Raw genomic sequence first — 15315 nt, forward strand, 5'->3', positions numbered from 1 at the left:
ATCGGCACACCATGTCATCATGTATCATATTTAGCATTCGTATTAGGAGATGACACATATAGAGCATGATTGGATTTTTCTTTTTAGATCCCAAAAATTGAAGAAAAGAATGAGGCCATAGCAAATAATTAGAACCATTCCATGAAATGGTGGTTCGTAATGTAGGTTTAGAGTTTGACATGATGAATCAAGATCAGAAAATAAAACCCTATCAGATTGGCAGCAATAGTGCAAAACAGATCGGTTGTGGTAGTGGCGCATAAAATATTGTCAACAATGAAGGCAGGAGCAACATGGAAACAAATTGTAACAGCAGCAACAATGAAGAAACGTATTGGTGCACTCTGATACCATGAAGAGAGAATAGAAAAAGAGATGTGATGGAGGACAATTGTATATATATATTCTATTTACAAGAATAGAGACTCCATTTATATAGGGGGTAGGAATATGGTTACCTAAAGAGAAAAATAAATACAGAGAAAACTAATTATATACATATAAATATATATTTCTGAATAACTCCTCTACATGTCTCCTTTTGTTTGTATTTGTCAGGAGCTCCTTCCCCTCAGATTCCAATCTAACTCAACTCTTATATATATAACATTTTCTTTCAAAAACAAAACAAAAAATTCCGAGAATTCGAAACACTTCTTGTATTACATGGTGTCTCCAAATTTAACATCTTTCTTGGACTACAAGTAGTTTTCCTTAATTTGGATTATGACAATCAATGGAGGGTATGAGTAAATAATTGTTCCTCTCTTCACCAGATGTGAAAAAGACCACAGCAGTTATTATTTTTTTCTGATGGTTTTGTGCAGTTTGTGGCCGGCATTTGTTCCCGTTCATGATTCTTCACGCCAAGCATATATTGGAATTCAGAATATGGGGACAATTTTTACTAGAAGATTTGAAGCTGACTGGATTCATAGCCAGATCCCCGAAAAGCTTATGCATTTGGCAGGATTGTATGAGTTGTTTGTCTCTAAATTTGTATGTCATATACTCCTATTCATTTTCTAGTGATTTTAAAATGTGCTTCCTCTTCCATTATTGATGCCACCTCTATGGACTTGTAGTTTTTTGTTGATTGTCAAATATCTTTATTTTCTTCCGAGGCATTAAGTTTAATTAGAAACTTATTTTACACGACTATTCTCTATGGAAATTTTATTTTCATAAAATTTTCTGTTATAGCATACTGATGAATTTTTCTGGTAGTAGTTTCTGCTTGTGCATTTTTGTGTTCCAGATATACACTAGACACTAAGGTGGGTGTGTTTTAACATTAATTCTGTTACAATATTAATTTAACTTTATATGGATTTTTCTTTAGCATTTTATGTGATGATGATTGTCTTCAACCTGATTTTGTAATTGCATCTTCTAAAGGGATATGCTGCTATGGACGTATCAATGCATCATTACAAAGTTCACTTCAAGATGAAGATAACCTACATAACCCCAAGATTAGATGATGAACATGATCTCCAAGAAAGTGATATCGATGTTTCATCTGGTGAAACTTTTGAGAATTACTCCAATGGCAAAATGCTCTGGGACAATGACTGTCCTTGGAGCGAATGGTATACTGCTGAAGATCCAATCAAAGGTTTTTACATATGCTTTCGCTTATGGCATTACTATGGTCTTATTTTTATTACATTTTTGCTGCATTTTTCCACTTGGGCTGGTTAGGAATTGCACTGGGAAAGATAAGCTCACTTGATTTCATGTTTTTGTTTCATCAATGACCATGGAAAGTTGTTCTCTTAAGAGTTGTAATTAATCATACAGACTTTCACAAGATATGAATTGATCTTATGATTATGTTCTAATGGACATGGTCTTGTCTGGATATATTCACTCAATACTGTAACTAGGAATGACATTTTATTTTGGGAGTATATCTACATTTTTACCATACAAAATTCACAGTGCGGATGCTTACCATATTAATTTTTGTTTACTTGTCTTATGCAGAATTTACATTGATTGCTATATGGCCTGAATCAACAGCTGAAAGTTCTCTGGATATGGCTGAGTTAGAAAGCGCATCTCCTCTAGAAGCCAATAAGTGGTTTTTATATCCTAATCTTTGCCATAATCGGTAAGAATACTGCTCTTGTGTGATGGAATGTCTTGACTCTTGATTCTTCATGTGCATTGTGGATGCTTCGTATCTGACATCAGCATGTATCTGCTTCTAGCAGTGCTGTATCCTACTTATTTTAGGGCATGATATATTTATAGAAACTAACTTGTTAATATATTTTACAACTAGGATTGTTCAAGATTTTAGAAACCGGATCAACAGGATCTGGAAATGGAAAATGACACCCTAGTGGAGGCTTTTTTTATTAGGAGATCGAGGTTTGGAATAGCTTCAATGAGGCATCTCTTCTCAGATAATCTAACTGAGACTCAAGAGAATTGTATGGAACCCAGCCAATTGTTAATTCTATTGCTGACTCTTTTGATGGACACTCTAATCTTATTAAATTTGGTTGCTATGGGAAGTTATTTGGTCTCGAACTGTATAACGCACTGGCTCACAAGCCACGCAAGCCGTGCGTGTCGGGATCATAGACTGGCCCCACAAGTCCTTTTAGCGCATCACTCACGCGATCCATCTTGAAATTACTCTAAAGCAAACATATCAATCCATTATTGATTTGTGTATTCTAATCAATCCATTTAAACACTTCATCTTTATTCGACTCCTGGGGTATCATATCATCCCCGACTCATCTCTATTCAACTTCACATTATCCCCTACTCATCTCTATTCAACTTTACATTATCCCTGACTCATCTCTATTCAACTCCGGGGTATCGCATATTTCCCGACTTAAGAATACAACGTCCACGTTATACTCCAAAGATCCGTCAACTGCTAGGTCTCAATAGTCCGGTCAACAACTATAGGCTGTCATTGGTCGGTTCTAATACCAACTGTAACACTCCGGCTTACAAGCCACACAAGCTGGTCGTGTCGGAATAGTAGACTGACCCCACAGGTTAACACAAGTTCTTCCAGTAGGCTTTTGTCTTCACTCATGCTCAACTCTAGAGCAAGTAAACTTAGCTCTAAAGTTCTTTCAGTAGAGCTTCCAAAGAGGATTGTGCACATTGTTGATATGAGTATGCAGTGTTAAAAGTAGGGAAAAGCTTATTGGGCTTATGTATATGTATATATATAGATTGTATGCTCAATTTTTGTATAATACTCTTGAATTTAGACTAACTTTCATTTTACAATTCAACCTGAATTCTTGCCACATATGCACACCATGAATCTCCAGTAAGAATGGTGCTTTATGGGACAATATCTGGCCAGAATTATTTAATAAATTAAAGTTTTTATCGAAGCAGTTGCATAATTAATATTTTCTTAGATTTCTGGTAATTTTAATGACTTTCTATACTGAGAATTGATAAAGTGATGTCTGTTAATCCATGCTTGGAAACAGTGGTACTGATGGAAACACTATCGGATTTGCATCACAATTGCGACTTTTGGTTGAGGCCTTAGAGATTTCATTACTGGCTCAATTCATGGAAGATTTTGTGTCAGGTCTATAAACAATATATATATATGTATGTATGTATGGTTTTTAATTGTGTTTCAGTTGTTTATACTGCTACAATTCAATTTAAAGTTTCTATATAATATTGCACGTATATTCTGAGTGGTTTGATTGTGATCATTCATAACTTAGCAGTAGACAAGTATGATTTCACAAATCTGAGCCCTCCTGGAGTCATACCTCCCCCAATAGTTCTAGACCGTGTGTTGAAAGATCTTTTTCGTGAAGGTACATAATCCCATTTTCTGCCTTTTATTTGCAGAGTAAATTAATTTTATAGATAAGGATGGTCCTTGATCATCTCATCTCATGCTTATGCCAGTATTCATCTGTGTTATGGTAAAAATAATCTGAAGGATAACTGAATTTGTTCCTCAAATATGATGCATCCTTGTTTTTTTGACATTCCAAATCATTGTGTTTAATAAATTTATATTTATCCTGCATATGTGGATTGAGAATAGTTTGAAGGACAGGAAGCTTAGGCATAATTTATTTATTTATTTTATAATTGTAGGTAATTATTGAGGATTATGAAATGTTGTCATTAGCTAGGACATTTAATGCCTTGTTGTAGAGAAATCTAAAATCTTCTTAAATTTTATTTAGGTAATGGAACTCAAATGGGTTCCTCTCCGCATGAGCATAAAAGTTCTAGAGCTATCAAAGGAGCTCCACTTGACTCACTCTTTGCACAATGCTGCTTACACGCTCTTTGGTTTGGAAATTGCAATATACGGGGTATTCTCCCGAGGATGTGACTGATTTCACACATACTTGCCTCTGCTAAATTTGTATCTTATACTTTTGTTATTTTCTTGTTTTCTGGAATAGCTATTGCTGTACTCTGGATAGAGTTTGTGCGTGAGGTTTGTTGGTGTTGGGAAGAATCTCAACCTTTACCACGAATGCCGGCCACTGGCAGAATCGACCTATCTACCTGTTTGATCAATCAGAAACTTCAGATGGTTGTCTTTCTTTTTGATCTATCAATTGCTGTACTTTTCACACCCTGTCCCAGCTTCAGTTTCTTCTTGCATCTCATTATTGTGTAAAATTATACTTTCCTGATTGTCATCTGGAAAATATTAGTGCTTGCTGTCTGTCCGTTTTCCCACTTCATAATCTTGATAATCTAACAAACTTGGTATGGTTGATAATGTATCTGCAAATTGAATTTAACCTACATATATATTCACCGATCTCCATAGGCATTAATTTGTACAACATAAATAGATGAGCTCTATTCCACTGACGAAATCTTTTGGAGAAAGAAGGTTTAGGTTTGTGTTTTTGGCATAGTAGATGCTGATTTAAAGATCCCTCTTTTCTCTGTCTGTCTCTATCTCTCTAGCTATCTATCAATCGATCTATATATATTTATTTCATAATTATGTAATTTACTTGGGTTCAATCTAATTGGACCATTTATGACTTTTTTTTCTTCTTTTTTTCTTATCAGCTTGCTATATGCATCTACAAGAAGCGTCTTCAGAGTGAAGAATATGAAACCAGTGAACAAGATGATTTTTCCAGTATGTGTGTACAGGTAATTCATTTTCATTTTTTTTGTGTGGTGTGGTGGCTCTATTAAATGACAGGATGGTTTCATTTTGATGCAAGGAAATCTACAGGTTCCTGGAGAGTTATCTGCTTCTCATGAGGTTGAAGGTTTTGGAAACAACAATGACAGGTCAAAAGCAGAAGTCGCTTTAAATTTTAATCACTAAAAAGCTAACTATGGAAGTTCTAAAAATTTTCGTTGGAATAATATTTTTTTTCCTTCTTTTAGTGATTTCCATGCTGAAATTAAGATAATATGGCACACTTTAAACCAAATTCCTTTGTTAGCTTGTCTTGCGCAATCACATGCTGAATTTAGGCTTCCACCGCTTGGTCATACATTACATTTCTTCTCCTCTATTTTGTTTGCATTGCCTTGTTCTCATAAGACATTTAGCATCTTCTAAATCTTTGAAAGCTTTTTCAAAACCTTGTTATAGAACTGATGATCATCTATTATCCCAAGGATGAATAATTTAATTAGCAGGCAAAAATGAAAGTACTAAAAGAGTAAAAAATAAGGTCAACAAAGTATGAAACTTGGTTGGCATAGCTTACAACCAGGATATGAATCTTAAATTTAGAATGAATGATTTGATTATCTCGTATAAAATTATCAGATCTGAATTTTATAATCGTGACATTCTTGAATTTGATATGATTTTGAGCTGATATTTGTTGTTGTTTGTGTTTACTTGTATAAATTGTTTACCCTTGTAGAAATTTAGAAAATGGTATATTTTTTCACGCAAAAATAAAGGTTAGTATATGCATATATGAATAGTTAGGAGTGTATCTAACAAACAAAATCTAACTATCCAACCTTAATAATCCTAACTAGAGTCAATCAAAGGGGGACTAATCTAACACTTCAAGCTACAGTGTAGGTTATACTATCCGAGCTTGTTGCATATGAGCTCGAATCTGAAACCTCTAAGGGCTGCTGTTAATTTGTCTGTAAGTTGATCATTTGAAGACACATATTCGGTGCCTATACATCCAAATAACATCTTCTCTTTTATGAAATGACAATGTACTTCAATATGTTCGGTTCATTTATGAAACTCCAGGTTTGAGGCTGTCAGATATACTATAGTAGTACATAGAATATATGTATATTAAAATAAAATATTTGATTTATTGTACCTAGACTAGGTTCTTTATTTTTTCCGTCATTTTAGATGTGTTAATAATAGTTATAAGTGTCCTACTCTATTAATTGTAAATTGATATAGAAGATGCCTTTTTTTTTTTGTTCCTTCTTTTTGACCTGGCATTAGAGCGGGTCCGTGTCCTAACCCTAAGCAAAATATACTCCCGTCTTCTTCACTAAAAAAATATTTGCATTATGTGGAAAATTAGAGATGAGAAAAAAAAAAGATTATGTATTTCCACATTGATTTGAATTGATAATACACGGTCTTAAATAAAAGATTACAAGGAGAAAAAACAAGAAAAAATCTAACTAATTTCCTCAATTACGGGATTGACTAATTCTTTCAATGTAAGGAATTACAAATTGATCCTTCTAACATATTTACAGAGCTATTTACAGCTCAACTACTCTTTGACACTCCCCCTCATGTGGAGGAATAGATGTCTTCCATTCCAGCTTGGATACAATATCATGGAAACTCGAACAGCCTCTTTGTTAGAACAACGGCTAATTGTCTCTCTGATGGAATATAGGACATACATGCTAACCTTTGCTCCAGTTTTTCTTTGATGAGACGTCTATCAATTTCAATATGCTTTGACATATCATGTTGTATAGGATTATGAGCTATATTAATAACTGACTTATTGTCACAGTAGAGCTTCATAGGACCTTCCCATTTGACTTTCAAATCATCCAAAATGATCCTCAGCCAAAGTAATTTGCATAATTCTTGCGTAGTTGTCCTAAATTCTGATTCTGCAGATGACCTTGGCACTACATTCTGCTTCTTGCTCCCCTAAGTTACTAGATTCTTATCATTTCCAGCTACTATGGTGTCGTTCACATAGACTAAAAGAGCAGTCACTCCCACTATAGTTGAATGCTTAATGAAAAGAGTGTGGTCACCTTGGCTTTGTTTGTACTCAGATTCCTTCATGACTTCTGCAAATCTGCCAAACCATGCTCTAGGATGTTTGTGTAGATTTTTTTCTAATTTAAGTCACCATGGAGGAATGCATTTTTAACATCACGCTATAGCAGTTTCCAATTAAAGTGAGCAGCCAATGATAACATAATTCTCACCATGTTTATTTTTGCAACTCGAGCAAATGTTTCCTCATAATCCACCCCATAAGTTTGAGTGTATCATTTGGCTACTACCCTTGCTTTATATCTTTCAAGGGATTCATCAGCCTTGTATTTTAATGTAAAAATCCACTTGCAATCAACAATGTTTTTTTCCTTCGTTTTATCAACGATCTCCATGTTTTATTCATTTCTAATGCATTCATCTTCTCTCGTAGCATTTCTCCATTCTTTTTTTGACAATGCCTCAGACACATTGTTAGGAATGGCAATAGTGTTCAAACTCACAATGAATCCCTTTTGGGCTGGCGATAGGCGTTCAGAAGATCCATAGTGAGATAGTCGATATAGTGGTCGTTTAGTGCATTTTCTGGTTCTTTTGTAACAACAATGGGAACATCCAGAACAGTTGTTGAATTAGTGGATTGTTCAATAGATTGTGTGTAAAGGTGGGCCTGATTTTACCTTGATTTTATTATCAGGATTTGGATTGGATTCTTGGACTTGTGTCAGTTGAGGAACAATCTTTCAGCTTGAATGAATACACCTGAGGAAATTTTGGGAAATTGTAAGTGATGCTGGTTGGAGAAGGAGATGATATGGGTTTAGCGACAGGGTCAGGTGACTCAGATGTGTCTGGTTCAGAGGACTCGGGTTTAGAGAGAACATGAGGAAAGTTGGCTCTAAGGATCTTGAGGATTCAGGTTCAACAACACGGGCTGGCACATGCGGAAGGTCAAGGGTTCTAAGTGGTTCGAAGGACTCACAAGTACTCAAGTACTATCTTCCATCATCGGAATCTGCCCATGAAGAGAGGACTTGGGAAAAGAAAAGGTTTATTTATGTGAAAGTGACATATTCAGAGATGTAAAATTTTTGGTCAAGGGATTGTAACACTTGTATCCCTTTTGAGTGGATGAGTAACCGAGAAATACACATTTGATAGCTCTAGGGTCTAGCTTCCCTCTATGTTGTTTGTGGACATAAACAAAGGCAGTACACCCTAATACCATAGGAGTGAGGCCATTTGAGGTTTTGAAGTGAGGGTAGAAGCTATGAAAGACCTCTACAGGGCTTTTGTTTCCTAACACATAGGAGAGGAGTCTATTTATCATATATTTGGCAGTTAGAACGACTTCTCCCCAATAGGACTAAGGAACATTTCTTTGAAACAGTAAGGCTCGGGTGGTGTTGAGTAAATGCCCATTTTTTCTTTCATCTACCCCATTTTTTCTTTCAGCTACCCCATTTTGTTGGCGTGTGTCCACACATAATGAATCATGGATAATCCTCTATGATTGAAAGTAAGTTGATAGAATCTTATTGAAATAATCTCTAGCATTGTTTGTCCTAAAGCTTTTTATTTTGACCTCAAATTGATTTTGAACCATTGAATGAAAATTATTACACCTACTAATTTGATATCCACTACCCAAGTGGTTAGGTCAGGAACTGTGGATATTACACCAACTAATTCGTTATCCACTGTTTTGAACCTACCTCACTTTTTGTTTAATTTAAGCTTTGTTAGTAAGATCACTCGTGCCTTAACTTGTAGTGTGACATTTATTTCCTGGTTATTGTGTTTTCTAGGATTTGGAGACGAAGAGGATGATTGGCAAGGGTTATGAGTCAGGCAGATTGTATAACCTTGACACTTTAATCCGTAAGCCCATCATCTACATATGTAGGTGAACCTCCTTTGAAGCTCATTGTCGGTTAGGTCACCCTTCCCTTAAGAAGATGAAAGTAATGTGTCCCAGTTTTAGAAATTTATCTTAGTTCAATTGTGAATCATGTCAGTTTGCTAAACATCATCGTGTCAGTTTGAGTCTTAAAGAGAACAATGTGTCCCAGCCCCTTTCGATTGTCTTCATTTGGATGTTTGGGGTCCATGTCCCGTGTCTTTTAAACAAGGGTTTAAATATTGTGTTACATTTGTTGACGATTACTCTTTAATGACTTGGATTTTCTTCATGCGTCATCGGTCAGAGTTGTTTTCACATTTTCAAATTTTTTGTGCTGAAATTCACACCCACTTTGGTCTCCAAGTTAAAATCCTAGAGAGTGACAATGCTAAATAATATTTGTCTGATTCATTCAAGTTCTTTATGAATTGTATTATTCACCAGACTTCGTCGTGTGTTGACACTCCAGCCTAGAATGGTGTTGCCGAAAGAAAAAATACACTTACTTGAACGACCAAAGTTTTTCTATTTCACATGAGTGTCTCTAAACATTTTTGGGCTGATGCCGTCTCCACCGCTTGCTTCCTCATTAATCGGATGCCGTCCTCTGTTCTTAATGGTCAGTCACCCTCTCATATTCTCTTTCCTAATAAACCTGATTATCCATTGCCTCCAAAAATATTTGGTTGTACATGTTTGTTAGAGATACACGTCAACATGTTACTAAACTTGACCCAAAATCATTAAAAATGTATCTTCCTAGGTTACTCTTGCGTTAAGAAAGGATGCATGTGTTTTTGTCCAAGCCTTGGAAAATATATTATGTCTGTAGATGTCACGTTCCACGAGGTCACCCCTTTCACACCATCCCCTCTACTTCAGTTTTCCATGAGTGGACCAAACACATTGAAGTCGATTGTCACTATCATAATCGGCACGACTTATAGTAATGGAGTTAAGGGATGAACATTCAATGAAATTAGCAACAAATGTATTTTGTCGTACGAGACGGGCGTCCATGAAGACTATAACAACATCCTTTAGTATGACCATTCTTATGACAATAGGTACACCTCAAGCGTAGACATCTAGTACCAATTGACTTAAAAGAGTCGGCCATAAAAAGTAAAAGAAGAGAGAAATAAGAGAGCTTAGCAGAAAATTTGGCGTTGGTAGCTACGGCGACACGCGGTGGCTGGAAAATATGGAGGCCTATCTAAACTCTTATTGGCTCTGATATACCATGTAGGAAATTAGAGTGGAGAAATAGAGAGAAAATATTATTTCATTCCATAAAAAAAAAGAGAAGGGAAGAATACATATATCGAGGTATTTAGAAATTATCTTAACAAACTAAATCATAGATATGATATGGTATGATATGATGGATATGGATATGGATCTATCAAATCTAATATATATATATATATATTTGTGATTTGCCCAGATGAAAAATAAGAAAGTGGAAAATATTATTTTACACACATGTAGCTAAAGTCGGCGGCAATAAAATTGTTGACTGCATTGCCGATTGTTATAAACAATTATAATGAACAACAACAATCAAACGCAGCGGACGTCTGCCAAGCCACCAGGCTCCTAATTTATTCAATGATGTTATGATAAACAATAACCCTAATCCTAACAATATAAATGTTAGACTAACTACCAAAAATAGAAATTAACAAAACACTATAGCCCACTTAATTAAACATAACAATCAAATCAACTGTCCCACGAAAGTGGACTCAAGCCCGACTCCGCCGACGATAGACCAACAGGGGTCATGGCTCAGTAGCAGCCTCGACCACGGGCTGGTCCCCCTCATCCTGTTCGCTATTAACTCCATCCCTCTTAAAGAAAAACCTTGTTCCCAAGGTTGAGATCTAGAAACTGACGCCGAAACTCACTCAAATCAACCCATGTCGCATCATCCTCTGTTTGGCCAACCAATCTCACCAACACTTGATCCTTCTCACTCCCATCCTCTGCCAACACCTCTTCAGGCTCAAATACCGGTCCTACTGGAATCTCTAAGGTAGTCAGCAATTCCTGCTCCACCGGATGGTCCCTCACCACACGTCGCAGCCGCGACACATGAAAGACTAGATGTATGCGGCTGCTAATGGAAGCACAAGGCGATAAGCAGCAGGACCAACTCGATTCTCCAGCAAAAACGGCCCATAAAACTTTGCAGCGAGCTTATGATGCAGCTGTTTCTGCAAAGTAGACTGTCGAAACGGATGAACCTTCAAGAACACTTTATCCCCCACCTGAAATTCCAACTCCCGCCGATGTTTATTCGTCTGCTCACCATTTTCTGCTGAGCTACCTCTAGATTACGGTGCAAGCGCCGTAACAAATTATCCCGGCTTCCCAACAATTCACCTACTGCCGCTACTTTACACTATCCCGGGAAGAACCTTTGGATTGAAGGCGGCTCTCTCCTATAAACCACTTCAAAGGGTATCATCTTGGCGGCGGTCTGGAAGGATGTATTATACCAGTACTCCGCCCAAGCTAACCACCTCATCCACTATTTAGGTTGTTCACAAGTAAAACAACGCAGATAGGTTTCCACCACCCTATTTAGCACCTCCGTTTTGCCGTCAGTCTCTGGGTGATAAGCCGAACTGAACTTCAGAGATGTTCCCGATCTGGCAAACAACTCCCTCCAAAAGGAGCTCATAAAAATGGAGTCTCGATCACTCACAATCGACCGAGGTATCCCGTGCAATCGAACTATCTCTCTCATAAACATCTCCGCCACCGAATGAGCTGTATTAGGCGGCTTCAAGGCAATGATATGCCCATACTTCGAGAGCCGATCCACCACCACCAGAATAGAAGAATATCCCCTCGACTTTGGCAGGCAAGTAATGAGATCAATAGATATATCCTCCCAAACAAACATAGGAATCGGCAGGGGCTGCAACCATCCCGCTGGCGTGAATGTCTGATACTTAGCTTTTTGGCAAACCAAGCATTGTGCCACATAACTCTGCACTTCTCGAAACATCCCCTTCCAATAAACATTTTCCGCCAAACACCTGCATGGCTGCCCACTGGAGTATCATGAAACTCCCTCAGCAGTTGTGGAATCCATCTCGACCCCACCGACAACACCAACCGTCCCTTGTAATATAAACACCCTCCAATGACCTCATAACCTGGACTACTGTCCGGACCTGTTTCAATCGCGGTGATGATGCGGCTAAGAGAGGCATCCTGCCACTGCTCGGACTGCACCTCGTCCAACCCCAACCATCCCGGTACACTCACCGCCGTCAACTCTAGCTCCTCCTCCTGCGAGACAAAGCATCCGCAGCTGCATTCGAAGCTCCCGTCTTATATTCTATAGTAAAGTCATACCTGAGAAGCTTTGCCACCCACAACTGTTGTGAAGGTGTGACAATCTTTTGAGTCAGTAGGTGTTTCAGGCTCCGATGATCCGTCCTCACCACGAATTTCCGGTCAATCAAATACGGTCTCCAATGCTGGGCTGCGAGGGCCAGTCCCATCATCTCTCACTCATAGGCAGACTTAGTGAGAGTCCGATCAGCCATGGTCTTGCTGAAATACGCCACGGGACGATGCTCCTGCATTAGGACAGCTCCCACACCCGTCCTGGGCGCGCGTATTCCACCACGAAGGGTTGGTCAAATCGAGGCATGGCAAGAACTGGAGCCTCGGTCAATGTTTTTTTTAGGCGAACAAAAGCAGCTTCGGCTTCCGGGGGCCATTCAAACACTGCGGGGGCTGCCTTCTTCAGTAGTGCCGTCAATGGTCTCGCTATCAATCCATACCCCGCACAAACCTCCGGTAATACCCCGTGAGACCCAAAAAAACCCCTGATGTCTCGGACCGATTTGGGTCGCGGCCATTCAAGTACTGAACTCACCTTGCTAGGATTCATTGCTACCCTTGCTGGCGAGATAATGTGTCCCAAATATTCCACTTTCAGACACCCAAAGCTACACTTCTTGAAATTGGCCTTGAACTGGTGACTTTGCAGTAATTGCAAGGTTTGTGATAAATGTGCCCGATGATCCTCCCAAGTTCTGCTGTACACCAGAATGTCATCAAAGAAAACCAAGATAAACCGCCGTAGAAATGGGCGAAATAACTCATTCATCGCGGACTGAAAGGTAGCTGGGGCGCTGGTGAGGCCGAACGGCATCACCAAGAACTCATAATGACCACTATGGGTCTGGAAGGCAGTTTTGTGAATATCCGGTCCTATTACTCTGATCTGATCATAACCTGAGCGAAGATCAATCTTTGAGAAGACTATTGCAGCGGAAAACTCATCTAGCAATTCCTGAATCACAGGGATTGGGTACTTATCAGGTACCGTCACTTTGTTCAACTCCCGATAATCAACGCAAAATCGCCAACTGCCGTCCTTCTTTTTCACCAGCAGTACTGGCCTAGAGAAAGGACTGGAACTCGGTCGAATAACTCCAGCTGTAAGCATATCGTTGACCAGTTTCTTTATTTCATATTTCTGGAGATGGCTGTAACGGTACAGCCGCATAGATACCGGTTGTGAGCCTGGGATAGGCTCAATTCTGTGGTCAGTGGAGCGCTGTGGCGGTAAACCGGACGGTTGCACAAAAATCTCGGAATACACTTTCAACACCTCTTTTCACTCGCCCCTGCTCCGCCTCCGAAAACCTCACTGTGTCGGCATCAACTACTACTGCCCAAAGCTCCATATTGCTAGTGCGAACCAAAGTGCGCAGCCCAACGGAACTACAACTAAGGGTGGGGTCACCCCGTAAAACGACTCGTTGATCCCCTTGGAGGAACGACATAGACATTCGTTCCCAATTAACACTCACATCTCCAAGAGTCGCCAACCACGCCACTCCTAGTATAACATCGACACCACCCAATGTGAACACAAAGTAATCCGCAGTTAGCTCGCACCCCGCCAAAGTCATTGACACCCCACAACATAAACCCGCCGACTTTTGCTGGTGTCTGTCACCTAAGTGCACCCCAAATTTGACTGATTCATCTGGCTTAAGCTGCAATAATGGAACCAGCGACGAAGATATGAAATTATGACTAGCACCACTATTAATTAACATTGTTATCGTACATCCGTGGAGTATCCCGTGCATGCGCATAGTGCCTAGACTAAAAAATCTAGCCATGGAAAAGACAGGTAAGGCACCCTCCTCCTCTGCGCTTTCTTCTATCTCCTCCGCAAGCTCCTTTTGACCGGTAGGTTCATAATATTCATGATTCTGCAAATCTACTTCCTCATCCGGCTCCACAAATAAAACCAGTAACTCCCTGAGTGTACAAACTCTTGCATGACCCGGCATGTATGTCTTGCGGCACTTGAAACACAGCCCCTTTGCTCTTAAGTCTGCCATCTTGTTCGATGTTACGCGGGTAAATCGCGAACGCGCAGTCGATCGTTCAGAGACTGTCGGGGTGGCTGCTGTCGATTTTTCCGACGGTCGAGACAGATGACTAGTAGAATTACCCCCAAACGGTCCGGGTTCTGTGCTGGTCTGTCCGGCGCTGAGCGGATGCGAGGAATTAAAGGGCCGCTGCCCGGAATTATTCGAACCTCTGAACTGCCTATCACCCCCTGGCCAATTCAGATTTTCCTCGATATCTCATGAAAATTCCATCGCGGTCTCCAAGTCTGCTGGTCGGAGCAGACGTAGAGAGTTGTTGATAGCAGTTTTCAACCTGGACATAAAATAGCCGAGATAATGGGCATTCGACAGCCCCGGAACCTGTCCGGCGAGCTGTATGAACACATTCACATAATCCTCAACTGTCCCTGTCTGACGGACTCTCGCTAACCTTTCGAATGAGCTTCCCTTGAATCGGGAGTCGAACCTCGCTACTAGGGATTGCGAGAATTCGTTCCAAGTCACGTTGGGCTTCCGGGCGCGCAACTAGGTGACCCAATGCAGCGCAGCACCATCCATAGCCACCACAACAGCCGAGATCTTAGACTTCTCAAACGTCCCGTGCAACTCAAACTGCTGATTGGTATGGGCCAACCAGGCGATTGGGTCCACGTCGTCAAACGTGGGTAACTGTACTGGTGCAGGGGGAATGTGCGGCACCACAACAGCGGGTAGGGCAGGTTCTGCCCGGGCAGCCGGCCGCACAGGAGAAGCTGGGGGCGGGGCGGCGTGTGATGCGGACCCCTCCTGCGAGTTAGCGACCTGATCCGGCGCACCACCAGGGC

The 15315-nt window shown here is 39.8% G+C and overlaps 1 protein-coding gene across 7 annotated transcripts in view; it reads left to right on the forward strand.

Moving 5' to 3' along the window:
• The window catches only part of LOC127259743 (uncharacterized), a 44088-nt gene that overhangs the window by 12109 nt on the left and 16664 nt on the right, over nt 1-15315 (forward strand). For 6 of the 7 annotated variants that reach the window (XM_051287315.1, XM_051287318.1, XM_051287319.1 and 3 more), the window contains 9 exons: nt 828-999; nt 1399-1618; nt 1990-2116; nt 3480-3583; nt 3729-3824; nt 4206-4337; nt 4431-4564; nt 5059-5145; nt 5231-5289. In XM_051287315.1, coding sequence (XP_051143272.1) covers nt 828-999; nt 1399-1618; nt 1990-2116; nt 3480-3583; nt 3729-3824; nt 4206-4337; nt 4431-4564; nt 5059-5145; nt 5231-5289 — 1131 coding nt within the window. The remainder of the gene's footprint in view (nt 1-827; nt 1000-1398; nt 1619-1989; nt 2117-3479; nt 3584-3728; nt 3825-4205; nt 4338-4430; nt 4565-5058; nt 5146-5230; nt 5290-15315) is intronic. The other variant, XM_051287317.1, reaches the window with a different exon arrangement.

Source organism: Andrographis paniculata, unplaced genomic scaffold, assembly GCF_009805555.1.
Source record: "Andrographis paniculata isolate CXL003 unplaced genomic scaffold, ASM980555v1 Contig60END, whole genome shotgun sequence".
NCBI classification, from domain to species: Eukaryota; Viridiplantae; Streptophyta; class Magnoliopsida; order Lamiales; family Acanthaceae; genus Andrographis; species Andrographis paniculata.